Source organism: Equus asinus, chromosome 13 (genome assembly GCF_041296235.1).
Source record: "Equus asinus isolate D_3611 breed Donkey chromosome 13, EquAss-T2T_v2, whole genome shotgun sequence".
Lineage (NCBI taxonomy): Eukaryota > Metazoa > Chordata > Mammalia > Perissodactyla > Equidae > Equus > Equus asinus.
This window is the reverse complement of record NC_091802.1, coordinates 1,180,130-1,208,059: the sequence shown is the minus strand read 5'-3', so window position 1 is coordinate 1,208,059 and position 27,930 is coordinate 1,180,130. Positions and strand designations below refer to the sequence as shown.

Genomic DNA, 27,930 nt, shown 5'->3' with positions numbered 1-27,930 from the left:
GTTACTAGACGTCACAGTTGACGTTGAGTGCTGGAGCAGCTCTCATACGCCGAAACCTCCAGATTCAGAGACGGAAAGAAGCGGGGCGCCCGCTGTCAGCACCCAAGTCTAGTGGAACTGGGCAAGCCAGGGCAGAAGGGGCTCTCATCGCTGAGGAGTCCTTAGGATTTCCCTCCAGCTCACATCCTACTAGAGCTGTAAGTGTCCCTCATTACCTACAAGATGCAATTCACACTCCTTAGCACAATCTAGAAGGCCTTCCGTGGTTCGGAGGTTGTCTACCTCTCCAGCTTCAACAGCCCCTTTCCTGCCTGGAACTTGCCAGGCTAGCAGAGTCAGAGGGTTTGTAGGTCCTCGGATGTTCCATGCTTTGCCTAGAGTGCCCTTCTGAGCAGCTATGCTCCTGGACCTTGGGCCTGTCTGATCCCCTGGCAGGGCCTCCTCTTTCTGTGGGGTCGCACAGCCCCACCTCCAAGCGCCAGTGTGTAGGCATGCTAGAGTTACAATGTTACCATGTTGCCCTGGCACTGCCTATGGATAGGTCTGTTTTCTCTGGACTGGTGTGATTAAGAGGGTTCCTAGGGATTCTGGCACAGCTAGGTTTGAAGCATGGCTCCAGGCTCTGGATCCAAGACTGCTTCTCTAACCTCGGTGTCACAGCGTCCTTGTTTGTAATGTGGGGGTAATGTTACTGCCTCCCTTCCCAGGACTGCTAGGAGGGTTACATAACATGATACAGGTGTGGAACTTAGCATACAAGGTACCAATGGCCACTGACAGATATGTCATGCCAAGCTCTGTTCTAAATATTTTAAGTGATTTAACGTTTTTTTTTTAAAGATTGGCCCTGAGCTAACATCCGTTGCCAATCTTCTTTTTTTCTTCTTCTTCTCCCAAAAGCCTCCCAGTACATAGTTGTGTATTTTTAGTTGTGGGTCCTTCTGGTTGTGGCATGTGGGATGCCAGCTCAGCATGGCCTGACGAGGGGTGCCATGTCTGCGCCCAGGATCAGAACCGGCGAAACCCTGGGCCACAGAAGTGGAGCGTGCGAACTTGACTACTCGGCCACGGGGCCGGCCCCTGATTTAACTCTTTTGATCTTCACAACTACCCTATGAAAGTGATACTGTTATCATCAACATTCTCATTTTGCAAATGAGGAAACCAAGTTACAGAGGAGCTGAGTGACTTGCCAAGGTCATGATGCCGGTCAGGAATAGCGGCAGGATTTGAACCTGAGCTGTCTGGTTACAGGGTTACACTGTGCTGTGGTGCATCTAAGGAAGAGCCCCGGAACTGTTGTCGTTGTTTAGGAGGACAGGTCCCAGGCCCGTGTCTGGTGCACACACAGCGTAAGTGCTCAAACTGCTGTGGACCTGGGATGCTCTTCCCATCCCCCCCAGCTCTTGCACTTGACTTCTAACAGGCCATCTGCTTCCAGTCTGCTCACTGGAGCTGAGATCCCCAGAAGTTGCCTCTTGATCACTATTCGTGCACAGACACCTTCTGGAAGGTTCATAGGCAGGGTGATTTACTCAGCATGTAGCAACTGAGCAGCCACCGAGGGCACAACCTGCATGGTAGAAATTAGGCTTCCTGTGGGCTCCCACGCAGTGGAGGCTCCCGGTGGCCTAGAGGCAGCCAGCAGGCGAGGCAGGTCCTGAATGGCGCTCAGAATAATCTGCCACTTTCCCGACTACTCTTCTCGTTCATTCCTTCTTACAGCAAACGATCACTGAGCGCACACTCAGTGCCAGGCGCTGAAGGGACACATGTTGCCCTGGTCTCATGAGCTTTCCAGTCCAGCAAGAAGACAACTGAGTGAGTAAATATCTTCAGAGAATACTAAGTACGAAGAACATAAGCAGGGTGATGCAGCAGAGCGCGTGGAGATTACGGGTGGCCAGAGAAGGACTCTTTCAAGAGGCGACGTGGTGTAGGACCTGAGTGAAGAGAAAGAGTGTGCGTGTGGAGAGCAGGGGACAGAATGTTCTGCACGGAAGGAGTAGGTGTGAAGACTCTGGAGTACAGTGAGCTTGATGTGTGTTCCAGCGACGGGACCAGGGTGGCTGGAGCACAGTGAGGAAGACAGGGACGGAGTGCCCTTTGGTTAAGTCACTTCTCTCTGAATTCCAATTTTCTTAATTGTAAAATGGGGATAATTTTACCTATATTAATCAGTATCTAATTTGGAAAGAAAAAGCCACCCTAGTTATTTCAAACAGAGGGAATCTAATACAGGGTGTTGTTTGCAGAGGTGTTGGGAGGGCAGGAGAAGCCAGGGGGCAATAAGGACACCCACAGACCAGTCCCTGGTGGGGACTGGCCCCTCAGGCCGGAGGAGCAAAAGAAGAAGTAGTGTTTCCCAGAAACAGTGCTTCCTGCTGCCTGAGCAGGAGCCAGAGCTGCACTTGCTGGGGGTGCTGCTGACATACAGCTGCTGCCACTACTGTGGCCTGAGGTGCCCACAGAAGCCCGGCCTGGGCTGGCTTTCCCGCCCTCCCATCTTCCGAACCACTGCCAGTGCCTCCCACCGTAGTCAGCCCTGGAGATCTGGGAACTGTAGTTCACGAGCTGCCAGCCCTGGCTGCAGAGAAGAGTCTAGAAAGATAAGTGGGATGAAGGCAGCAGACACCATTCCCACACCAGCTACCCTGCAGGGCCGTTCTGAGGAGCAGAAATGCATGTGTACTCGACAAGTCATGCCTGTTCTTCTGCTTCATAGCAACAGTAGGCGTTTGGGAAAGGCACATCCTCCGAAAACATCTTTGGTATAATATTTCTATAGAAAGGTTTGAACTTATGATTAAAAGCATCAAAAATGAGCATTTTAAAAATGGAATTTTAATTCTGAATGGGTAATATATTCACATGGTATAAAACTCAAATTACAAAACAATATGCAGTGAAGATAAGGTTCCCTTGTCCTGTCTTCGTGTTCCCTGGTCCTCAGCCCTGGGCCACATGGTGCTGCGCTCTGCATCCTCTGCAGCTGATCACACACAGGTGCGTGCACACACGGACTGACAAACTGATTCCTTGTACCCACAGGGCGCGTCCTGTGCACACTGCTCCGGCTCTTTTCCTCTTACCTGTGCCTTCCAGGGTCGCTGCCAGCACACGTCTGGTCCGTCCACACGGTCCGGGACACTCCGTGTTCAGAGGCCCTGGCTGTGTCAGCCAGTCCCGCAGTGGCTTCTCCTGTCTCAGAGACCTGCAGGAATGCGCCGGCACTTGCTGCGGGCCTGTCCTGAGGAGAGCCGCTGCGTCATAGGGCAGGGCATGTGTGCTTCTCATGAATCCTGTCGAGCTGCCCCCACTCGCACCACCACACAGGACAGTGCCTCTTGCCGTGCAGCTTTGCCAGCAAGACGTTCATGACCTCCCAGCCAAAGCCCCCAACATTGAGGGGCAGAGACAGGCCTCCTGCTGCAGCCCGTCTGGCTTCCTGGCCTGCAGACACCATGGCAGGATAGAATGAGTTATGCCACTGTGTTTCGAGGTGGCTCATTACACAGCAATAAAATGTGGAAACAACCCTTCCTAGAATCCGGCAGCAGACATTGTCCACTTGCTGAGACAGAAGCTGGCCTCACAGTGCTCAGTGGCCCAAAAGCCCCATCATTGGCTCAAGTGCAGTCAGCCAGTGTCCCTCCAAGGTGCCCCTGGGGAGCCTCAGTCATCCTGCCCCTCAATGTCCCCCCTTGGACGCGGGAAAGGCCCTGGGAGCATGCGAGAGCGATGCTCCTGGGGAGCCCTGAGCACATGCCCACCACCTGCCAGATAAAGCAATGGCTGCAGTCATCCAGCACGAGCCTGGGAAAGGCACAGATTGCCCCCAGTTCATCCTAGTGTTCTCCTCGTCAGGGCCCGGTAGCAGTCAGCAAGAGTAGGGAGCCCCGTCCACAGTCGTGGGGACTGTGGGAGGGGTGTCACTCGCTCGTCATCACACCCTTGCTGAACACCTGCTCTGCGCCAGGCCCGGAAAAGCCCTGGAGATAAGAAAGAAAGGGCCCAGACCCTGCCTGCCAGCAGCCGCGTGGCCACCCCTAAGTCAGGGGTCGGGGCAAACACACAGCAGGGGTGCACAAGGGGACCTGGGAATTTCAGGTTTAGTACAAGGAGGGTCCTGGGCCAAGTTAGTCACGCCAGAGTGTGATGAGGAAGGCAAAGATGGTTTGATAATAGTTGTGCCTTTTTATAGCCCAGTTTCCAGCACGTGCCGCCCTCATGACAGGCCGGTGAGGTGGGTGAGACTGCCGTCAGTGTCTTGCTTTCACAAGCGGGGGCTGGGGCTGCCCAGGGAAAGGGGGAGGTTTAGGCTGTTCACGGGGCATTGAAGCAGTCACTGCATGGGCTTGCTAAGGCTGCCCTGACGACCACAGACTGGGGGCTTCACCCTCAGAAGTTTGTTTCCTCACAGTCTGGAGGCTGGAAGTCTGACATCAGGTGCTGGCAGGGCGGGTTCCTTCCGAGGCCTCCCTCCTGGCGTGCAGACAGCCGCCTCCTCCCTGTGTCCTTGCATGGTCGTCCACCTGCGCGCACACCCCTGGGGTGTCCGGATCCCTTCTTGTGGGACACCAGTGAGAGTGGATTAGCACCCACCCCATGACCTCATTTCAGCTTCCTCACCTCTGTAAAGACCCCGTCTCCAGATGCAGTCACATTCTGAGATACTGGGGCTTAGCACCTCAACAGATGGATTTTCAGGGGACACAGTTCAGCCCAGAACACACTTTCCCAGTTTGGACAGAGGCCACAAAATGAATCAAGCCTCCACATCACCCGCACCCTGGTGACTGTCATGGACCTCCAGCCTACAAGGAGGTGGAGGTCGTGGGGAAAGATTGGTTTGGGGCGAGGATGCTTGCTCTGGGTCCCCTGGGTTGGGGCACAGTGGGATGGTGGATGGCCACATGCAAAGGGGTCTGAAGGGGAAAGGCTGCCCTGGCACCTGAGGTGGCGGGACACAGAGAGCGATGGGCCCCCTCAAGGAGGATGGGCCACCAGATGCCTAGGGGTCAAAAGAAAGGGAAGGCCGGCCGTCACAGGAAGCAGAATCAGAAGTGCCTCGTGGTGGGGCCTCTTCAGAGAGCACAAAGGTGACGGTCAACCGTTGTGTTCACACCGGTCTGTGCACAGCCATGCTTCAGCAGCACTGTTCATTATCACCAGAAGGCGGGACACCCCGAATGCCCATCCATGGATGAAAGGAGAGGCAAAATGGGGCCCACTGCACATGGAATATTATCGAACCATAAGAAGGAGTGAAGCCCTGACACACGCAACCACGTGGATGAACCTGGAAAATAGGATGCCAAGTGAAACAAGCCAGACATAAGAGGGAAAATAGCACATGATGCCCTGTGTGTGAAATGTCCACAATAGGAAACGCACAGAGACAGGCAGTCGATAGTGGTGCCAGCAGCAGGGAGGGTGGGGAGGGACCACTGATGGGTCCAGGTTTCTTTCGGGGATGAAGACAATGTTCTGGAACCAGGTATCGGTGATGGTTGTGAAACAGTGTGAAGGTACTAAACGCCACTGCATTGTACTCTTTAAAATGGCTAATTTTATGTGATGTGGATTTCACCTCAATTAAAAAACAGTGACCATGAGAGTGAAATCCAGCTTTAAACATCTGCCTTAGCCCAAGAAAGAGTTCTGGGCCCCTCGCTCGCCTCCCTCCCCCACCCCGTCCCCCAAGATGGCAGGCTGTGGAGAATCACAAGCTGGCCGCCCCACGCACTCGCTCGCTTCTGTAAACCATGTGCCAGGTGCCCTCTGCGGGGCCGAGATGAAGGGGAGACGGACTCTGAGAGTCCCACAGTGTAGTTTTCCAGTAACCACATTTTAAAAAGTAAAAAGAGACAGGTGAGTTTTAATAATGTATTTTATTTAACCCAGTGTATCTAAAAAATTATCCTATCAACATGTAATCAATTTTTGATTACATGTTTAGATTGATTACATTTAGATTACGTTTTGATTACGTTAGAGTTTATGAAGGAGATATTTTACATTCTTTTTTTTCCATATTGTCTTCAAAACCCATTGTGTTCTTTCACACTTAGACGTGTCTCCATCAGGACACTGAGCTTTCATCAGGAACACTTGATCTGTATTTCGATCTCATTAAGTTTACGGTTGACAAGTAGATTCACGTACCCCCATTGTTCCAAACGTACTCAAAAAAAGATTTCCAGTAACTGAATTGAGTATCGGTTTTAACAATTGCATTTAAATAAGTTAAAATGGAGTAAAATTGAGGACTCACCATTGGGTCACACTCCCCGCGTTCCTGGGCTCCGTGGTGCGTCACCCCTCAGGCGTCGGGCGGCGGCCCCAGCTCTGCCTCTGGAGCAGGAGGGACATGAAAGCCAGGTGACGGGGTGCTTGACAACAGCAGCGGGCAGGGGTGCCCAAGGCGGGGCAGGCACGCAGCAGGAGTGGCTGTCTGCAAAGAGAGCAGACTCCGAGCCAGGACCTGGGAGCCCCCCGGGAGGACTCCCGCTCACGCAGCCGTCCTGCTCAGCGGCTCCTCCGGAACATTCCTCGGTGGAGGGCAGGGCAGGCTGTCACCGCCCGCCGGGGAGGGCAAAGGAGCCGGCGGGACGGGAGCACAGGTCGCGTTGCTCAGGGTCAGTGCGTGTTGGACGCCTGCCAGCCGAGGCCCGTGCACCCCGGGATGCACACGGGGCGCCCCGGGCTCGTGCACCCAAAGTCGTGGGGCTCGGAAGCAGAAAGGTGGGTTCGCACCCATTTGCCTGACACAGACCCTGAAACCGTGGACTTCCGTAAATTTCTCTCAAATCTCAGAGCTGGGCAGAACCAGGTCATCCTGGCCTCCTGGCTGAGGTTCCCTCTCCTGCCTCTCCCTCCCCTGAGGGCAGCTGCTCGCCTGAAGGAGGAGAGAAGGGGCAGTTGAGACTGAGTCTCTCTGTCTGATTTGGTCTCAGGATGGAGATGGAAGAGCGCCTGGAACAAAAGAGGAGCTGGTGGGGAGGAGGCAGGCGAAGGCGGCCTGGGCCCCCCGCCTGGAGAAGGAGAGCAAGCGGGAGAGGCCCGTCCCCACTGGACGGCTGCCGTGGGGGCGTCAGACTCACTCTGCGGGGCTGCAAGGGGGGCCCCAGGACCTGTGCTCTCAGCGTTAGTTCCCTGCGGCCGTAACAGAGGACGACAAACAGGCAGCTGAAAACGACAGACACTGAGCAGAAGTCTGAACACAGGTGCAGGCAGGGCTGCCACCCAGGGCTCCGGGGCAGTCCCGCCCGCCTCCTCCAGCTTCTGGAGACTGTGGCCTTCCGTGGCCGCGTCACTCCAGGCCCTGCCTCTGTGGCCACGTGGCCTCGTCTTCTGCCTCGACTCTCCCTCTGCCTCTCTCTTACAAGGACACTTGCTGGATTGAGGGCTACCTGGGTAATCCAGGACAACCTCCTCGTCTCAAGATCCTTCACTTCATTGCATCTACGAGACCCCTTTTCCAAAGGAGGCGACACCCCCAGATCCTAGGGGTTCAGACGTGGACATGTCGTTTGGAGGATCACCGTTCAACCGCTACAAAGTGATGGGGGTAAATCATTAGCTCAGCATGAAGAAAAGACTCTGCTGCGGCCACCGGGCAGGTGCCTGAGGCGGGAGTCCCTGCAGGCCGGCCCGGGTGGGCGGGGTTGGGGACTCGAGGTGCAGAGGACCCAGGGGAGGCTCCCATGCTGCAGCCCAGGGAGGAGCAGCTGCTGCCTCTGACCCTGGCCCTGTGGCTCTCGTGTCTGTGTCTCTTTCTGTTGCCTGAAAGTTAAGGTCAGCTTTCGGTAGAAGGGGTCAACTTGCCATCTCTCCAGCTCCTGTCTAGGGGTCATACCCCCTCATCCCAGCCCGAGGCTCCCTGGTTCTCACTCCAGAAGTTTGCCTTACAGTTTGGGATAGCCAGGACCAGAACTGTGCTGATAGCGTCCACGTCACACCGATGCACAGCAGCCCGAGTGGGGGGATGGGAGCGGGTGGGTGGAGGCCGCCTCCGACCTGGACATCTGTGGCTGACAAGCGGGATCTAAGGGAGGAGATGGAGGGGAGGGGTCTTCTGAGGAGCTTAGGGCTGATGGGGTCCGGTGAGGAGACAAGTGAGGGGAGACATGGGCCCACGAAAGGCTGAGGGAGGCCCAGTCGGCCCTGCCGCCCGCAGATGAGGCCACTGCTCGGCCATTAAGTGCACTGCTCCTGGTGGACGCTCTGCCTCGTCTGTTCCCGAGTGTTCTGGGCGGCGTCAGGCAGAACTGCTCTCCTCGGTGTAACTCCAGATTAGCTTTCCACCCATTCTGGGGCCAGGTGAGAGGGGTGCTGTATGTGCGGGCTGCGCGCCTGGGAAACCTGAGGCCGAGGCTTGTCTCACACCCTCAGCCCGCAGAGGTCAAGTTGTGTTGGAAGGGGTCTGATCTGCTACATTTAACCTTTGTTTATTCAGGAAAAAAAGTGTAGTTTTCTCCGAGATTTGTCCACTCAACAGCCTCTTTCAGCCGACACCGAGAGCCAGCTGCGTGCGAGTCCCCCTTGTGTGAGGAGCCACAGGGCCAGCTCTCTGGGACCTCGGGGGTTCAGAGGGCCAGTGCCCCGGGAGCAGTGCTTGCCCCTTGTGGCCCGTGGGCGCCGCAGGGGCGCAGAGGGGCCTGTGCCCTGGGCTTGGGCTTGCCGTGCTGCCATTTGTCACTGGGGAGCCAAGAGGGCACCAGCAGGGGCAGACTTGGGAGTCTGTAGCAGCACCCCTAGCCCTGCCCGCCCGTCAGGCCCAAGGAGAGGACCATGATCTCGTCCAGCAGGGCCGTTTCTGGCAGGCAGACCCTCCACCTAAAACACGTTGCCCTGGGAAGGGCTGGCTGGCGCGACCAGCCGTGGGATCTCCCGGCCGAGCATCTAGGTTCTGGAGGCTGCAGCCAGAAAACACCGCCCCTTCGCTAAAGGACAAGGACTCCCCTAGATGGGGAGTGAGCGGCCCGGGCCCAGCCTCAGTAACGCAAGTGCTGCAGTGGCCCTGGGGTGGCTGCCCCCTCCCTGCGCCTGCCTCCCCAGTAGGAAAGGAGCGGGGACCTGGATCTGCCGTTTGCGCCAGACCCTCAGAACACTCTTCATCTTGTTCTGTAAGTAGGTTCACTCTGTGAGGTGAAACGTGGTTATTTATAAAGGAAACTCTTACACGACGACGTACACAGAATGTCTGGCTCGTGGGCCGGCAGAAACAAGAAAATGTTCCTCAATTCCAGTTAGAGATCACGGCTCCTCCGGCCCCCCTGACGCGGAGGCACCGCCCACGGGAGACGGGCTGCCCTTTAGCTCCGGGCTTCGCACTGCCCGGATCGCCTTGCTGGCCAGCTGGCCTTTGAGGAGACACGGCCGCCCACTATGAGCAAGGAGCACCCCACAAAGCCCGCTGGGTGCGACTTTTTCTCCCCCCCAATCCAGGCCTCAGAACAGGCTCCTTGTTCACACGCCTGGAACCTGCAGGTGGATTGGGCTGCTGCCTGTGACTGCCTGGAGTCCTCGCAGAGTCCAGGAGGCCCGAGGATACACTGGGAGATGTCCGGGTCCATGAGGTGGAAGGTCTGGGTTTGAGTCCTGACTCTGGCACCAAGCCAGCTAGGGGACTTTATTATTCATTCATTCAACAAATATGTATTGAGCATTTCCTATGTGCCAGATACTGTGCCAGGGCTGGGGTTTTAGTAATGAACAAGGCTGAACAAGATGGGTGTGGTCTTGCCCTAGTGGAGCTTTGATTGCAGTGGCAGGAGATGGTCAACAAGCTAGGAAACAAGTGAGAAAGTTCCAGGTAGTGATATAAAATCAGAATAACATGGGGTAATAGGATAAAGAGTGCCCAAGGAGGCAACATTAGATGGGGAGGTCAGGGAGGGCAGTGTCCACCTTTCCTCCTGCCTGGAATACGGATGTGATACCTGGAGGTGCAGCAGCCATTTTGTGACCATGAGGCTACAAGCATGAGGACGAAAGCTAACATACTGAAGGTGACATAAAGGGAAATGAAAAGAGCCTGGGCCTTCAGTGACATCTGTGCACCAGGACAGACTTCATCCTCCAGACTTTGTGACACATAAATGCCACTGTGAGCTGGGTTTTTCTAGCAGTTGAATACATGTCTAGCTAAAACAGACCTAAATGACAAAGAAGATTAAACTGTGGTAATATCTGGAGGAAGAACATTTCAGGCAGAGAGAACAGCAAGTGCAAAGGCCCTGAGGCAGGAACAAGCTTGAAGGATTTGAAGAACAAAAATGAAGTCAGTGCAGCTGAAGTGTGACAGAGCTGAGGGACACAGGGGAGCAGGGCTGCACCAGGCCACTTGGGTTCTCCCCTTAGTGCATGGGAGGGCCGTGGGGAGCTGGAGCAGGAGAGTGACGTGGTCTGACAGAGGCTTTAGGAAGGCCTGTCTGGCTGGCTCCTGTGTGGCAAGCAGCCCACAGGGCACAGCAGCCGTAGAGACCAGAGGTCAGGGGAGGGGTGCCGGCCATGGCCCAGGCTGGCGGTGTGGGGAGGGAGCCTGGGGCCATGGGTACACGCGCGTGCCTTAACACGCATGCAGGACTCTTCCCCGAGACAGACCCCAGTCTGCATCCGCCCCGCCCCTGCCAGCCGACCCAGGGCCGGTTACACAGCCTGCACCCACCCCACCCGGGCCCAGCCTCCGCCTTCCAGCGCCCTCTCCACTCTGGCCACGCCAAAGGCTCCAGGGGTCCGGCCGGACGCTGCCTGTTACCCCTCTGCGCCCCCCGTGGCCTGGGCAGTGGTCCACGTGCGGCCCCGGATCCCACCGTCTCCACAGCAGCCTGGAGTCTACCACAATCCGAGTTCCCAGCGCTCTGAACTCGAAGGAAACAGAGGCGCAGTGCCCACCACAGGTGGCTTCCTCCAACACGGCTCCCTCCGGACCCGGGGGGCTCCCTCTGGGCCTGCTCCACTCGCTGGGCCTGGGCCAGTCGAGTCCTGGCGAGTCCTGGCGCTCCACTCCGCTGCGCAGCATCTCAGGCTGCTCAGGGGCCCAGCTGACAAGCCGGGTCTAATCTCTGCCCTGGGGCTGAGGCTTTTGTCTGCAGAACCGAGAATGTTTTCATGGGCCTTTGTTGCTTAAAACCTTTTCAGTTTTATTTCCTGCTATTTGGGGTCCAGGAGCCACTGCCTTTTCCAGGACTGCAAGGCCTCAAACCCTTTCTTCTGTTTGCAAACTGCTTGCAGACATCTCTCCTGTCCTGTTATACACCGAAGGAACAGCCAACGCGCATTAATACCCAGCTGGTGCCGACCACATCCCCTGGAGCCACAGGCTCAGTCCGTCCTGGTCTGCCCTTCAAGTTATTGCAGGTTACAGTTTTGTTTTGTTTTTTTAACTTTTCCTCTAGCCTCTTATTTTTCTTTCTTTTGTTTATTTATTTTTTTAAGATTGGCACCTAGCTGACATCTGTTGCCAATCTTTTTTCTTTTTTCTTCTCCCCGGAGCCCCCCAGTACACAGTTGTACATTCTAGTTGCAGGTCCTTCTAGTTGTGGCATGTGGGACGCCGCCTCAACGTGGCCTGATGAGCGGTGCCATGTCCAGCCCAGGATCTGAACCGGCGAAACTCCGGGATGCCGCAGCGGAATGCATGAACTTAACAGGTTACAGGGTTTTGTTTTTTTTTTTAAGGAAGATTAGCCCTGAGCTAACATCTGCTGCCAGTCCTCCTCTTTTTGCTGAGGAAGACTGGCCCTGAGCTCACATCTGTGCCCATCTTCCTCTACTTTATACGTGGGACACCTGCCACAGCATGGCTTGCCAAGTGGTACGGTGTCCACACCTGGGACCCGAACGGGCGAAGCCCAGGCCGCCGAAGCGGAACGTGCGAACTTAGCCGCTGCGCCACCGGGCCGGTCCCAGGTTACAGTTTTAGCCAACATTCTGCCCTGCATCACGTGAGTCTCCACTGTCCTCTGCGGGCTGCACGTCCAGGCCCCCGCCGCAGGAGCACCAGGCCAGCGCTGCGCATCTCGGGGAAGCCGTGGAGGCGCTGTGCTTCCAGGGGTTACTCAGGACACTACTGGTGCAACCAACAGACCGCCAGATGTAGAATGCTTAAAACACGAGAGAAACGTGCCCCTCACTCACGCAAGCCACAATGAGAGTTTGTTGTTGGCAGGTGGCTCTTTGCCCTGCGGCCCTTCAGGGACCCGAGTTCTCTACAGCCACTTGGCTCACCGTCCCCAAAGCCTTGTCACCGACTGCGTCCGGCAGTGGGATGGGAAGAACAGAGCCTGGGGGGCGCCGGCCACGCTCCCGCGCACTCGCCCGGCTGGAGCCAGACCCCGCGCACACCTGCCGCACCGGCCGCGAGGGGGGCGCAGGCCCAGCCGGGCGGCCTGAGTCGCCAGCGCCCCGGGTCAGCCCCTGGCTCTCCGCTTCCAGCCGCGCCGACTTCAGCAGACGCCCTCACCCTCTCTCCGAGTCCACGTCCACGCACTGGGTTGGACTTTTTGCCTCAGAAGGCAGAAGAAACACCAATGAATTCTCACTCCCCAGTCTCCTCCTCGACAGCGGACTGACCGCGGAGAGGCCGGCTCCCGCCCGACACGCGTGACGTCCTCATCGAGCCTCCCCCCGCGCCAGGACGGCCTGCGGAAGGACGCCTCTCGAGGTCCTCCCTGACCTCACGGGGAAGACTCCCCGATTCACGGTCGGCCAGTCCCCGCGACCCTCCGGCCAGCTCAGGGTGCCCCGCTGCCACCTGCGGCCGCAGCCACCACGCCTCTGGCAGCAGGGCTGTCCGCTCTGTCAGCAGATCCCAGCCTCCGGTGTGGACGCACCGGCGCAAGGCTGGATGCCCCGCCCCTGCAGGCAGGAATATTCGGTATATTTTATCCCAACCATCTGTCTGCTGGTGTCCAGATGCCTCCCTCCCCCGACCCCAGGAGGCCGTGGCAGGAGCCGAGGAGTAAATGATGAGGATTTAGGCTGGTTACTTTAAAAATTGCAGATGAGAGGGAGGCTCCGTGGACTGGAATTTGCTTGCCCTTTGAGAGACGTTTGCATTTGTGAAGGAAGTCTCTATCTGTGGGGGTGTCTCCCTCTGCAGCAGGAGGAAGGCGGGATGGCCTTATCTCTGGAAACTCTTAATGGGGAAGGCAAGGACTTCAGTTGTTTACTGTCTGGCAACCTCATGTAACTGACCCCCCCCTCCCCCAACATCCTCCTTTGTCTTTAGCTGAGGATAATATTTAAGCGGTGGCTTCTGCCATTTACTTAATCCGTTTGATTCTTATCTAAAAGTTATAGGACCACCCAATAACCAGACCCTGCTGGCACTGATATCATTTTTAACTCTTTTTACATATTCTTTCCTTTGTCTTGTAAAGAGAGAACTCACATACCTGTGCCTTAAATTCAGCCCTACTCTCCACCCATGTTTGCAGCAGCAGCAACTCTGACTGCCCATGGGTCCTGTCCCCATGCTATCCCACACTATTCTCTAAATAAAAGAGCACTACTGCCAGATCTTGAGAGTCTAAGAAATCTTTCTTTTGACTCCTCGGCTCACCGACCCCGCATCAGTAAAGCAGAGTTTCTGCATGCCGACGTGTACAGCTGCTCCTGCATCTGCCAATACTCGGGTCACCCCTCTTCTGCTCTCGCTCCTCCATCCTTGCTTTCATGCCTAGTGCCCTGGACTGAACGCCCTCTGTTCAAAGCACCCGGGGCAGTTTGTTTTCTCGACTGTTCTTGGCGGTAGGAATGGCCTCTGAAGAACGGTCTCTCAAACACAGAAACCTGGGGTCTGGGATCTGACCTGACTGGGTCACAGTAATGACCTCACTGCCCGGAGAAAGTGGGGCCCTGGGAGCTCACAGTGCGCAGAGGCAAAACCTCTACTTAACATCCCACCTATTCTGAGAGCCCGGGGTGAGGACCCCCTGAAGGCAAAGCCTGGGAGACTGATGGGTGGCTGCCCCGTCACCAGGACTGTAATGGTGACAACAGGCCTGCAAAGGCTCTGGGTGGGGTGGCTGCTCGGACCGCCCCAGAGTCAGCAGAAAGAAACCCGTGGACTCAGCTCCAGGTGCAGGGACAAAGCTGACAGTGGCTCTGACGCAGATAGAACCCCTGACGTCCTGGAGTCCTAACAAAGGGGCAGCTGGAAGCCCAACCCAGAGCCGGACCTGCGACGTGGACTTGAGGGCCCTGACCTGGAAGGAGTGGAGCCCCAAGAATAGTACAGGGCATGTGGGTGCACGTGAGCCAATCCGAGAATCCTGAACTGAGGCGGGAACAGCACAGGCACGGGCTTGGGCGTCCGCCAACATTCCCACCACGACCCCAGCTTCACACAGTGTTCCCTCTGCCACACCCACCAGGCCCCCGTGGTTCACCACGCACCTTGTAGCTTGAGGCAGAACCACGGCCGCCCTCCAAGCGGGCAGGGAAGCTGCCAGAAGTGTTACCACGTATCGCCCTGCGAGACCAACGGTCACCTAAAGTGGCCACAAGACCTCGTGACGCGCTGCGCATCACTTTACAGAGGGCAGGCCTCGCGCAGCGTGCTCCCCTCGCTGTTGAGCTGCGTGGGCTCCACCCAGCGACTCCCCAACTCTGAGCCTCCGTTTCTCCATCTGTAAAATAGGCTGAACAAGTGGCGTCTCGCAGAGCGCCGTGAGAACCAGGCGGCCACGCGCCCCTCCGTCCAGGCAGCGCTGTAATCCCCAGGGTGGGAACTGGGGGGGAAGCCCACCCAGGAGCCCCTCCCTCCCTGGCAGCCTGGGCGTTTGGAGGGCGCCCGTGTCCACTCACCCCACTGGCCTGCAGGGGCAGCCACCTCCCTCCACTGGACCAGAGGCCCCAAGGGAAGGCTTTCTCGGGGGAGAGGGACAAGTCCAAGAGCAGCAGCTGACGCGATGTGACAGCCTCTTCCCGTCAGCCCGGTATCACTGCTCCGCAGGCAGGCACCCGAGCCGGGCGGCGAGAGTGTGACTGTGGCCTTGGAGGGGCCTTTCCCTGGGGAGGAGGCGGGGGCTGTGGTGTGGGGCCCCAGTTGGCAGAAGTGAAGGACGCGAACGGGCGCAGATGGCAAAGTCCCCAGATCCTGACACCACCGCCGTCCTGCCGTGAGACCTCGGCCAGGCCCCGTGACCCTCAGAGCCTCGCTTCCTCTCCTGAGGAGGGGGGTTGTGCTGCCAATCAAAAAAGGGAAAGCTCCAGCCGCAGGGCCTGCCTTCTCCCTCCATCCTCACACCCTGTGGGCCCAGAACCTTCCTGTGCCTGTTTCCTCGTCAGTAAATGGGGGCCATCAGATAGGCGTGGGGAAGAGCCGGGTGGCATGAGGACCTGGCCGCGAGTGCCCGCCGCCCCTTTTCTAGAAGCAGTCCCAGAGCCACACTGGGCCACACCTTTTATTGAAATGTATGTCATGCAGTCTGTTCAGGAGTTTGAAAAATAACGAAGGGAGGTCTGAAGGCCAGCCTCGGCCCAGAACCACCTGGAACAAGTCCTGAGTAGGGAAGGCACGTGAGTGACCACCGATTTGACCAGGCAAGAAAGAGAAACCCACAAAGCGAGATGTGGCAGGAGAGCGTGGGGCCTTCAGGGCGATGTGCTGGGAGGGGCCCCCAGTGGGTCCCCAAGTGGCCTCTGGCCCCCACTGGTGGCGCAAACAGCCCCAGATGACCTGCCTCCTGAGCAAGGGCTCCTGGAGCATTCTGGGGACAGGTGGAGGTGACCCTGAGACACCAGACAGGGTAGCACCAGGGGGGCAGGCCAGCTGCAAAAGGTTGGCTGGGGCTGCAGGGCGGGCATCTGCAGTGGACCCAGGGCCCCAGCCTGGGAGACGCCATTACTGCTGCTGCTGACGGGCTCTGCGGGAACCTGTGGGCTAGGCTGGCCACAGCAGCCGGCCCCTGTAGCGGGGGCAGCAGCACTTCAAGGCGGCCCGAGGCAAGGAGGCCCAGGTTGCACCTGCAAGAATTGGGGACAAGCTGTTCCTGGGCCCAGGGCTGCACAGGGCCCCCGAGACGCCCTGTGCCTCCACGTTCAAGCACTAAGTGTTTCATGTGTATGCCAGCCAGTCAGCTGCGGTTAGAACACAGGTTCAGGATGGGGCATAGTGGGGATGTGGACGGTCCTCCCTGGTGCCACCTGGCCCTCTGCTCAACAGCCTGCTTGCTCTGGCTCCCCTGGGGTCCTGTGCTGCCACTCCAGGGCACCCCCCACGGTAGCCCCTCCTGGAACCTGGTCATCCTGCCCCAGAGGCTGCAGCGGGTACAGCACCAGCCTGCAGAGTCACTGGGAGAAGTTTTCATGTGGAGTGTGTGCCTGACCTTGCGGAGGGATGTGTGGATGGGGAGGGGGTCCTAAGTGGGAGGGAAAAGGTGCGGACCCCAGGCTGGCCCATCCGTCCTCTCGGGCCTACAACTCACTCTCCTTAAACTGTGCCAGGACTGCGACAGCCTCAGCCTTGGAAGGGACCCAGCAGCTGAACCCACCTCCTGATGGTGACGTCCTCCTGGCCTAGGACTCCTGGCATGGCGAAGGCCCCACAACTTCCCTGGCCCCTCAAACAGTCCTTTGCACACCGAGTTGGGGAGCCCCGTGGGAAGGGGTGGGGTGGGGGTGTCTTCGGCCCCCTCAGGAATTCCTGGAGGCTAGACCGGGGCTGGGGACTGGGACGTGGTGGGGGGTGGGGGATGCTGGGTGACTCTCTGGGGCTTGGGGACCCCATGGGGCAGGCTGCCAGGCCTCTGCACATGCTGGTACACTGAGATGTTCCTGCCACTGGGGGGGGCGGTGTCTGTGCACAAAGGGCGTGGTGGCGGCTCAGTGCTGAGACTGGGAGCAAAGAGGTGAGATGAGAGGAGGCCACAGGCGAATGCCTGGGGCAGAGGTCAGACCAAGGGAAAGGTCATCGTGGCAGCCGGTGCCCCAGCACCCACACCTCCCGGACCCACCCCCAGCCAGGGCCAGGGACTCACTGTTAACTGACATCTTAGCTCCAAAGGGACCCCAACTCCTGGGTTCCCATTCAGCCCACAGAGGGGCAGGCCCGGACTTGACCTTTGGGTGAACGGAGCACAGGAGGTCAGGGCCCTGAGCCCTAATCAGCCCCCCAAAGGTAGCCCGCAGGGCCCTCAGAAAGGCTGGGGTGTACCTCCCAGGCCATTACCAGGAAGGCTGGTCTGGGAGGGGCCCTGGGACCCCGACAGGCAACAGAACATGCCCAGCCACAAGCTCGCCATGAAAGGCGACGCTGCTGACACCCACCGGCTGCAGGGGGAGTCCCTCCGAGCACAGAACCAATTCTTCTGCTTGGACACTGAGGCTGGTCTTTTGAGGACAGTTTGCCTCCCTCCCACCCCAGCTCCAAAGGGTCCTCTCTGAGGAAGCCCACCCACAGGGTGCCCAATAGGCACCGAGGGGCAGGGACCCCCCCAAGATACTGCGGCTGCACCTGGAGCTGGCTCCTGGCAGATGGGCAAACAAGGGCGATGGGGACCCTGGTTCCTGTAGAGCTGATGGACAAGGGGGCAGGGAGTTAGGGGAACGGGTACCAAGGAGAAAACACTCAGTGCTTCCCCTGCCAACCTCTCCACTGACGCACGGCTCCTCACTTCGTGTCCAGTGTGTGTGTGCATGTGTGTGCGTGTGCAGTCAACCCCAGGCTGGTGCCCATTCCTGGCCTCGCACGTCAGGAAGGGCTGCCCCTGCCATGGCCACCCCAGGGCACATGAGTCGGCAGAAGAGAAGTGGCAGCGAGGGGGCAGCCACAGCTTGGCACCATGCCCTTGGGAGTTGGCACACAAGGCTTGTTATTGCTCCTCTCGGCTGGGGGAGCACCCTCTTCATCTGTAGAAGGGACACAGACAGAGGCAGTGGCGGCAGGGGGCCCCAAATCAGCCCCCATGCCAATCACAGAGCAGGAAACAGCAGGTGGGACCCAGGACAGGGAGGCCCCCATCCATGTGCCAGCCCCGGCCTCGGGCCCTCCCAGGCCCACCCACAACAGGCCAGGGCAGCCTTCGGAGAAGCTGGTCAGTGTCTGCAGAGTGGGAGCTGCTGGGGCCGTGGCCACCTGGCCGGCCCTTCACCATGGGGGCTGGACCTCTGCCCATCCTTGGCCAGCCGCCTCCAGGGGCTACAGAAACGAGTCCTTACAAAAATAACTCTAAGCATCCCCGTGGGGACCAGGTTTCCTGAGAGTGCGCAGGGCCGGGGCGAAGGCCGCGAGGAGAAGGCTGGCCGCCTTACGGCTGCAGGCGCTCCAGGTACTGCGGCAGGGGGTTCTCCTTGACGTACTTCTGGATGTACCAGCACGTGAGGTGGGCCTTCAGGTCCTCCTCCACCACGAAGTCCAGGGCAGCCTGGCAGCGGGCAGAAAGAAGAGTGGTCAGCGCCTGCAGCCTGGCCCTGGGCTCCCGGCAGCCCGGCCCCCACGCCTCCCAGGCTGCTCCCTCCGAGGGCGGGAGCTGGCTGCCCAGAGCCACCTGTTCCACCCGGTCTGCAGTGGAGGTGCTGTCCCCACCCCATATTCCAGCTGAGGAAACTGAGGCAGACGGCTTTGGTAAACTGCCTGAAGCAGTCTGCATGGAAGAGAACGAGCCAGGACCAGACCCAGAGCCCCTGCACGAAAGGCCCCGGGAGGTGGCCTCTGCCGGGGGGCTGAGAGAACCCAGCAGCACGCGGGCAAGGACTGAACGCGGGCACCGCCCCTGCTGCGTGTGCTGTCCGTCCCTCGCCCACCCTGGCCGCCTGTCTCCACGACAAGGCGCCCTTTCCGGTCTCAGCGCCTCGGGTGCCTGCCTACACGTCCCTTCCCCACTCCTGCTTCCCAGGCAGCTCCTCCGAGGCCTCCTGGCCCACCCCTGCAGGCTGGGTTAGGGCTGCCCAGGGCCCCACAACCCCCAGGGCGTCCCACACCAGCAGAGGACCCACTGAGTGACCGTAGGCCTCCCACAGACACGGGGGAGGGGCGCCAGTGTGGGCTTAGTCCACGGCTGTCATCCTCGTCTCCAGTGAGCTCCAGAAATGGGGCACAAGGATGGTCCGCTGCCCTTCCCTGCCCTGGGGCCTTGCCCACAGCTGGTGTTTAATAAATGTTTGCCAACATGAAGCAGAGGACAGCCTGGTGGGTTGCTGGTCTGATGAGCAGGAAGCAGCTGGACTGAGCACCCTCGAAGCTGGCCCGTCCACGGCTGGCCCACTTGGCCTTCCAACAGCCCCAAGCCGCCTTTGCTCTCCACGGTCCACACCTAACCCCAGGGTTTACAACCCGAGACCCTCTGGTGACAAGACTCCAGGCTACCCTCCCGTGGTGCAGAAAAAGAAACTGAAGGCCCAGCAAGGTGCTGTCAGAGGCCACGGGAGAAGCGGCCTCAGGCCCCAGGCGGGCAGAGCTCAGGGAAGCAACACCCAAGTGGCGAGCGGGACAAAGGGAGAGCCGGCCCCCGGGGAATGCAGGCCACTCTGCTCCTGGCCGCCATGCCCTCCCTCAGCCCAAACCTGCTCCCCCAGCGGCCTGGGGTTTGAGGTCCTTTGGGGATGAAGAGGAGGAGGACAGCGAGTGGGGCAGGAGCCAATTTACCTGAATCCTCATTTACGCACTCGTTCGACAAGGATTTCCTGAGCACCTATCACGTACTTGCCAGGCGCTGGGGCCCAGCCGTGAGCTCCTGACTCACAGCAGGTGTCAGCGGCCCAGAGGCTGAACTCTGAGAACCCGGGCCTGGGCCCAGAACCCCGCCACCAGCCCCAGAGGGGCTGCCTGACAGTCGCCCGCTCCCAGTTGCAACCTGTTGGCAAGGCGGGCACCCGTCTGCGCTTCGGACAAACAGGCCGGTCGGCCGCCAGGGCCACGGTTTCCTGAGTGGGAAGGCAGCGCCGCCCCACCTCCAGCCCTACCTTGGCGAGGTGCTTGGCGATGCCACGCCCACGGTAGGCGTCAGGGACCTCGGTGTGCTGCAGGTCCACGATGCGCTTGCCCACGTACTCGTAGAGCAGGACAGCCCGGTCGTGACATCCTGCGGGAGGGTAGTGGACAGGTGAGGCCTGAGAGGCACGGTGGCAGGGGCGGACAGCGGACCCTGGAGGCGGACCCTGAATAACCTCTCTGAGCATCAGTGCTCTCATCCCCGAAGCGTAAAGTCAAACGCTCCTGGCGGCATTCAGAGCACTCGGTGGGGTCACCTCCCTCAGCTGCTCAGAGCAGCGCCCAGAACACAGGCCCCAGGCGAGCCTTCGCTGTATAATCAGTCTCACCGTCCCAGGGACCCTAGCACCCTCTCCACGGCCCAGCTCTGCGTCCCCATCTGAGTGCCCTCCCAAGGATGTGGGGTCGAGGTCCAGCGCTGGCTGCAGAGCAGGGCTCAGCAAGTCCCCCACTTAACTGGAGCCCGAAGAGAGAAGGGGGCAGGCCGTGAGCTGCGTCAGGACCACTGTCGCACCGTGGACACCGTGGATGAGACAGTGCAGCAGCAGACCCCCGGGAAAGTGCCACCGGGCACAGGGAGCAGGGAACAAACAGGCCTGCCTGGCCCAGAGCTCACCAGCGCACCCTGAACGCCTGTGGGAAAAACATTTAACTGGCGTTCCTCCAACCAAAGTCTTTAGTTCCCTGTTTGTCCATCCATCCAACCATCCATCCATCCGTCTGTCCGTCCCCCATCCGCCTGCCCATCTACCTACGCAGCCGTCACCCCGTCCATTTGTCCATCTATCCATCCACTCCCTCAGCCACTGGGGACACACCAATGAACAGCCAGACAAACAGCCCTGTCTTTGTGGAGCCAACCGGAGAGCAGGCAGAGAACGGACAAGGAAAAGGTTCAGGGCGGCGTGGCAGGGCTGGAGCGGGGGAGGGGGCTGGGTGACACCTAGGGGACAGTGTCCTGGGCGGTCACAGCCAGCGCAAAGGCTCTGCGGTTAGAGCAGACAAGTCACTGTCCCTAAAAGAAAGCACGTCAAGGTCACCTGTCTTTCCCTGATTTTTAAAAGCAAATTGTCGTGTCTTTTTCACTTTAAAGCAACACAGAGAATTTGCTTCTGAATGTCACCCAGCTCCCAGCCTGAGGAGAGTGTTGCCAAGGGGAAGAATGACAGGCTAGAGATACAGTGGCCAGTCCAGGGTCTCACGGTAAAGCGGACAGGGTGCAACCCCAGTTAGGAGGAGTTCTGGCTCGCCCCAAAGCTCCAGGACTGAGACTCAATTCACCTCCCCTCTTCCAGATGGGCAGACTGAGATCCAGAGACCAAGTCCCATAGCAGGTCTGAGGTGAGCCGGCGCCCAGGTGTCCAGACCCGGAGCCCACCGCTGTACCCGACACGCCCCCTCTCTGCCTGCAGGCCTTTGCCCGGCGGTTCCGTCTGCCAGGAACACCCTCCCCCGTTCGCAGGCGCAGCTGCGGGGCCCCAGCACCCCTCCTCGCGGCCTGACTGCTCCTCTGCCGGCGGCGCCCACCGTCTGGCCAGGGCCCAGCTGTGCGCCATGGGACTCGGCTCTCAGCTCCCGCACCTGCTGGGTTAATCCAGCTCACCCAGGATACCGGGGGGGAGGCTGTTTTGGGCCTGGCCCGGTCACCAGTCACTGAAGGAGCTGCCTGCCTGCCCTGGCCATTTAATTACCCAAACTCACTGAGGGCCCATGTGTCAGGCAGGGTCTTTGTACTGGGCACATAGCAGTGAAGAAAACCGACAGAATGCTCCCTCTTAGAGGGAGACAGACAATAAGTAATGTGATCGTATACAATACAGGGTCTGCAGGTGAGGAGGTAGAGAGCAAGACAGCAGAGAAGGTGGGGGTAGGCTGCTGTTTTAGAGAGGGTGCACAGGGAGGCCTCTCCTGAGCAAAGACCTGCAGGAGGTGAGGGATCCAAGAGGAGATGCGGGGGATGAGCAGTCCAGGTGGGGAGAACAGCACATGCAAAGGCCCTGGGGTAGAAGAAGCAGTGAGGAGGCCGGCAGGGCTGGACCCGAATGAGTGGAGGAGAGCAGTAGAAAGCCATGGTGGGGATGCTGGGGCCAGACCACGCGGGGCCTTGCAGGCCACTGAGAACACCTCCACTTTTGCCCCACCGCCATCGTGGAGTAGGGCCTGGAGCTTGCTGGTGTTCCTCTGTCCATTCGTTACTCCCTCCTTCAAGCAATGCTCCCGGATGGCCACTCGGGCTGTCAACGGATCAGATTCCGGGACAGCCTGGGCTTTCTCTGCCCCGCCTCGCCCCTGTTAGCTCCCTGTGGTCACGTGGGCTCGAACACTCCTGCACCCCCAGCTCGCAGCCCAGGGCAGACACCCAAGAAGCATCTGTCCCCAACCAGCTGCTGCTCTCCCGCTGCCAGACGCATACGCGGGCGAGGCGACTTACAGGCTCCCGCTGCCAGCACGCTGGCCGCCCCGGGTCACCCCGCCTGCAAGGAGGCAGGCCAGGAGCGCTGCAGCTGGCCCAGGGCCGCCACGGCCAGCCTGGCTCAGCTCTCTGCACACACTGATCCCCAGGAGAACCTCCCAAACGGGGACGGCTCTTAGAGCCCAGTTTCCAGACTGGGAGACTGAGGCTCCAAGAGGCGTCACACAGCTCGGCGGTGTGTGGGGCTGGCTGCAGACAGGCCGAGCTCACTGACAAGGGTCTCCTGGCTGAAAGAGGAGCAGAGGCATCAGGGGCCCTCGGAGTGGAGGGGGGCCACCAGGGTGGACACGGGCGACGCGGGAAAGAAAAGCAAGTTAATGACCCCCCACTGGCCAGACCACACCATGCTGGGCTGGGGAGGAACCGGACCCCCAGGAGATAACCCCCAAGAGCTGGGCCTATGGCCTGGCATCTCAGCCTTGGAGGGTCCACAAAGGCCACCGAGTCCCAACTGCCCACACCTGACATGGTCTGACTCCCCTCCCCGAAACCTGCCTGGAGAGCCCAGGACACGGCCAACACCCGCGGCTTAGGCCAAGTTCCTGGGGTCCTCCTTGCCTTGTCTTTCTCTCAGACTCTGACCTGATCCTTTGGCAGGTCTACGGACATAACTTCCAAAACATGCCCGGAATCCAGCCACTGCTCACCTCTCCACGGGCCCCCGCATCCGCCCGTGGACGCCAAGTCAGACCCCTCTGTTCTCTGCTCGGGCCGCCCCACTGCCCCTCAGGCAGCACAGCTCTTGGCTCCCTGGCCTTCGCTGGGTGGCTCTCTCCACCTGGCGCCTCTCCCCCAGGGTTGCCTCCTCCTCATTAATCCAGGTGAGCCCAAATGTCACCTCCTCCGAGGCCTCCCTGACTGTCAGCAGAAGGCAAGGACAGTGCTACGGGTCACTCTCTCACCCTGCACCAGCGTCATCCCGCCACCAGTGGCTCGGCCCATGGATACTGCTATCTCCACTCATACGGGCATTGTGGGTAGAGCCCCTGGGCATGGCCTGGCTGGATGCCAGGCCCCTCTGGGCTGTATTCCATGAGCTGCCAAGAACCCCAAGCTTCAGACTAGCAAAGGGGGTCAGTACTTGCCACTCGGGGGCTGCAGGAACAAGCCGAAGGCAGGGTGGGGCCCTGGGTTCCAGTGCCAGCTCTGCCAGGTGACCACAGACCAGTCCCAACACCTCTGAGCCGGAGGCCTCGTTAGAAGGACCCTTCCCTGGGTCTCTCCACCCCAGGGCCCTCCGCCGGCCCCAACCCCAGGACCAAAGGCCCCAGGAAGTTAGCAGGGGGAGTGGTCACTGAGAACCCATCTTCCCTGGCAGCCAGGGAGGAAGAGCAGGGCTCTAGGTGGGAGGTGTGGCGTCTTCGCAGAGGGCGTTGACTGCCACCATCCCCACGCTGCCTGCACCGGCCCTGAGAGGAGGGCCAGTGGGTTCAGACACCCACTGACAGAGGACAAGCCTGAGGCAGAGGAGAGCAGAACCCAGCCCTTCTGCTCCCCGTGGGGGCTGGGCAGCAGACGGAGAATGAGCGCGGCAGCAGGTGGCAGGCCTCAGAAGCACCTGCACCGGGAGGGCACTGTGTCGGTGGCTCAGAGGTGGCTTAGGCAGAGGGGCCAGGGCCTGGAGAAGCTCAAGGGGCCCAGCCAGGAGGCGCGTCAGGCAGACCCTGGGGCCCATCCGGGAAAGGCCACCCACAGACCAAGCTGGTCTCCTTGTCACACCAGGCACGCTCTCCTGCCCTCTGCGCAGGGACACTGCTCCAGGCGTTGCTACGGGGCACGAGGTCCCTAGGGGTAGCCACATGGCTCAAGCAGGGCTGCACACCCAGGAGCGGGATCTGAGCGCCAGGAGCCCGGCCACTGCACTTTCAGCCCTGCTGCCTCTGGGGCCTTGTCTTCCCACCTGCTAGACGGGCTGTGGAGGGTACAGAGCATGGGGCTCTGGCACCGCAGTGAGCCTCCTTGCAGCAGGCGGACACTCAGCCCTGGTGGGGAGGGGAGAGAAGGGCCCACAGCTCAATCCTGGCTTAGCCGCCTGCTGGCTGCGGGCCCTGGTTTCCCCACCTATGAAATGGTGACATGAAAGCCAGCATTTCAGAACCTGGATTTGGGGGTCAGATGAGCCTGAGCTGCAGTGTCTCTCACACCCCGTGTCAGCAAGACCTACCCACACTTCCTTCAACCTCAGTTTAGGAGTGGGCCATTTCTCCCCACCCCGACTCACACGGCCTGGACTAGTGCAGTAGCCACCCGCCTGCTCCGTCCTGCCCCGCACAGTCTGTTTCCCTCGGAGCAGCCAGAGGGAGCCTGGGACATCCTGTCCATCCTCTGCTCAGGACCCTCCCAGGTACCAGAGCTAAAGCCAAGTCCTCACAATGTCCCTCACCATCTGCCCCCATGACTTCTTGACAACATCTGCTATGATCCTCCTCTCTCCATTCCTCCATTCCCTGAGGCACACCAGTACCACAGTGCCTTTGCACTGGCTGCTCCTTCCACTTGGAACACTCCTCTCCCTGGAGCGCCTTTCCTTGTCTCCTTCAGGTCTTTACCTAAATACCACGTTCCCAGGGTGGCCCTCCTGGACACCTGATGCTAAACAGCAGCCCTTTCCCGACATGCTCTCCCCCGCCCTGCTCTCTGACTCACCAGGCCCTTGCTTCCTAGGACACTTTACACTTTATTCATTGTCCAGCACCGTCCAGACTGTCAGTCCCATGCGTCGGCAGCACCGAGAATAATGCTTGGCACACAGCAGGTGCTCAGTAAGGACTTAGGGAACGAATCCCAGCTCTTCTACCTACGAGGTGCAGGACCCTGGGTGCATGAGTCACTTCGCCGTGCCTCAGTCTCCTCAACTGTACTCAGGGAGGGCAGCTCCCCTCACCGCAGCCAGCAGTGCCATGGGGACACAGCAAGCGCCTCTGTGCCTGGGGCCTGCCTGGACCTCGACAAGGACCGCGCAAACGCGGCTGCTCAGACATCGACCCTTGCGGGTGCGGCGGCTCATGAGCCTCGCTCTGCCATGGGGACGGCCGGGACAGGCCTGCGCCGGGAGCCCCAGGGCCACTGCACCTCTCAGCCGCAGTGCTCACTTCTCAAGGGACACGAGAGCCGGCCTCCAGGCTCAACTAGTCAGGAGACACCAACAGGCGGGTCCCCTCCCCAGCTGAGGCAGGGTGGGGCCCAGACGCAGACTACCCTCTCTCGGCCCCACGCAGACGGGGCTGGGCCCGGCTGCACCGCCCCGGCCCTGCGGACTGCCCCGGGCGTCCCTGTGGATCCCGGTCCACCTTACAGCCAGCCATCTGGGCAGCAGGTTCCGGAAGGGTGCAAGTTTGGAAATACAGCTGGGAGCCCAGCCCCAACCACACAAGCCTAGGGGGTGTCCTCTGCTCTCCCTGTTTGGAAGAGGGCAAGAAAACCCCAAACAGTCCCTTTTTCTCCTGTCTCTGTGAGTGTATAGGGCCTCCTGAGCCAAGGGAACCAGAGGCCTCTCTGGAACCTCAGAAAAGAGGATTTGAAAATCCACAAGGCCCCTCCCCACAACAGTGGCCAGGGCTCTTCGTGTCACGGCCAGCTGGGCCATGGCCAGCACCATGGTGGCAGAAGGACTTGCTTCCACGTGGACAGAAGACAGTGTTTGAGTTGTGGCTCTGGCACTTCATGATGCAAGAAGGCAAGTCACTTCTTCCCTGTGGTCCAAGCCTCAGTTTACTCATCTGTAATGTGGGGTGCTGATGCCGACATCACACGCATGCTGTAACGGGTGTGTGCTGAGGCCCCGCTCAACAGCCAGCACAGCCCAGACGGGGGTCTGAGAAAGGTGGCAGCAGCCTGTCCCAGCGTACTCCTGACCTCAGGCAAGCATCTCCTTTTTTGGGCCTCTGCCTTCCCTTCTCAGAAATGGGCACAGAGGCGTCTGTGGGCCCTTCCAGCCCGGACACTGCCACAGGGGGTCCAGCTGGGTGGGAAGAAAAAGTTATTAACAGGTGCGGGATTCAGGGACTTCACAGTCCTCGATTTTATAGTCGTATTTTCTATCCCCCACACCTCTTAAGGTGCGGGTGTGTGGGCTAGAAAGTGGGAGAACTTTTCTTTATACGAAATGAAGACTTTGCTTTCTCTGTGTTTTGAAAACTAATGACCAGTTCGCGTTTATCCGCACTTACTAAGCGCTGCCGGCGCCGTCCTAAGTCCTCACTGACCACCGCGGGTCCTCACCACTAGCCAAGACGGATGCACAGGTGTCAGCCCCGCTTTAGAGATGGCAGCTCTGGGGCACACGGAGACGAGACAACTTGGCCGAGGTCTCAGCCGCTGAGGTCCGCCGGCGACACCGCCCCGCGGGCAGAGGCCCCCTCCATCCGCCCCGGGTCTGCCCACAGGCTTCTCCTCCGCCTCGGTGCCGGAAAGGGTCCCGGGGCAGCAAGAAGCCGCGCAGCACCAGGGAGGGAAGGGGAGGTCGGGCGGCCCCGCTCGCCGGGCTCTCAACCAGCAGCCCTCCGCCGGTGTCCGCCAGCGGGAGACGGCCGGGCCTGCGCAGGTGCGGGCTCCCCGGCCGAGGCAGGGGCTGAAGGCAGCGGACCGGCGCCGCCCCGCCCCTGCCTCCGCCCGCCCGCCCGCCCGCCCGGCGGCCGCTCCGGCCCGGCCCGCCCGCGAGTCGGCGCGCTCCCCGGGGCCCGCGGGGCAGCCCGGCTCCCAGGCCCGCCCGCGGCGCCCCTCCCGGCTGCGCGCCCCGCCAGGGCGGCCGCCCGGCGCGCAAACAAAGGCGGGCGGCGGGCGCCGCGTTACCGTTGAGCCGGACGGTGAACTGGCGGCGCCGGCGGTCGTGCTCCACGCGGATAGGGCTGCCCTGCTCCGGCGCGCCCGGCGGCCCGGCGCCCGCCGCGTGCGCCATCTGCGCGGCAGCGCGCTCCGACCCGCCGGCTCCGGGCCGCGCGGACGGGGCGCGGGGCGGGGCGGGGCGGGGCGGACGCGGCCAGGAGCGCGGGGCGGGGGCAGGGGGCCGCCGGGAGCGCGGCGCGGGGCGGGGCGCGGGGCGGGGCGGGGCGGACGCGGGGCGGGGCGGGGCGGACGCGGGGCGGGGCGGGGCGCGGGGCGGGGCGGGGCGGGGCGGACGCGGCCAGGAGCGCGGGGCGGGGGCAGGGGGCCGCCGGGAGCGCGGCGCGGGGCGGGGCGCGGGGCGGACGCGAGGCGGGGCGCGGGGCGGGGCGGGGCGCGGGGCGGGGCGGGGTCCCCGGCGCCCCGGCCGCGGGTCAGCTGTGCGGTCACGTGCTCAGGGCAGCCTTGTTTTGATACATTCCATTCGACTCTTAAAGGGGCCGCGCGTGTCGAGGCCGCGTTCCCTCCAACTCCAAACAAAATAACTTGCGCCGCTCCCCTCGGCCCCTTCGGCCTCTTGAGTTTGACCCACAGGCACGTTTGGGGACCCCACACGGACCCTTTCTGCAGAAGACGTAACGACCTGTAGAGAAATTCTAGGCATCCCCTCGCAGCCGCCATGTATTAAGCG

General features: G+C 60.3%; 1 protein-coding gene and 1 long non-coding RNA gene across 2 annotated transcripts; one reads left to right on the top strand and one right to left on the bottom strand.

Annotated features, from left to right (window-relative positions):
- The first annotated feature begins 55 nt into the window (after positions 1-55).
- Positions 56-7,402, top strand: LOC106825521 (uncharacterized). The gene is made up of 3 exons (XR_006512761.2): positions 56-197; positions 1,726-1,821; positions 3,052-7,402. It is a non-coding gene; the product is annotated as an uncharacterized lncRNA (long non-coding RNA).
- A 7,999-nt stretch (positions 7,403-15,401) lies between these two features.
- Positions 15,402-27,383, bottom strand: NATD1 (N-acetyltransferase domain containing 1). The gene is made up of 3 exons (XM_044744862.2): positions 27,210-27,383; positions 19,918-20,036; positions 15,402-18,380 (listed from the first exon to the last, which is right to left on the bottom strand). The coding sequence occupies exons 1-3, from the start codon at positions 27,313-27,315 to the stop codon at positions 18,264-18,266; spliced, it is 342 nt and encodes a 113-aa protein (XP_044600797.1). The 5' UTR covers positions 27,316-27,383; the 3' UTR covers positions 15,402-18,263.
- Between the last annotated feature and the right edge of the window lie 547 nt (positions 27,384-27,930).

Coding starts and splice junctions, on each gene's coding strand:
- NATD1 (XM_044744862.2), bottom strand. CDS start 27,315: ATGGCGCACGCGGCGGGCGCCGGGCCGCCGGGCGCGCCGGAGCAGGGC. Junction 20,037..27,209: donor GTTCACCGTCCGGCTCAACG/GTAACGCGGCGC, acceptor ACCCTCCCGCAG/GATGTCACGACCGGGCTGTC. Junction 18,381..19,917: donor TCGCCAAGCACCTCGCCAAG/GTAGGGCTGGAG, acceptor GCCCGCTGCCAG/GCTGCCCTGGACTTCGTGGT.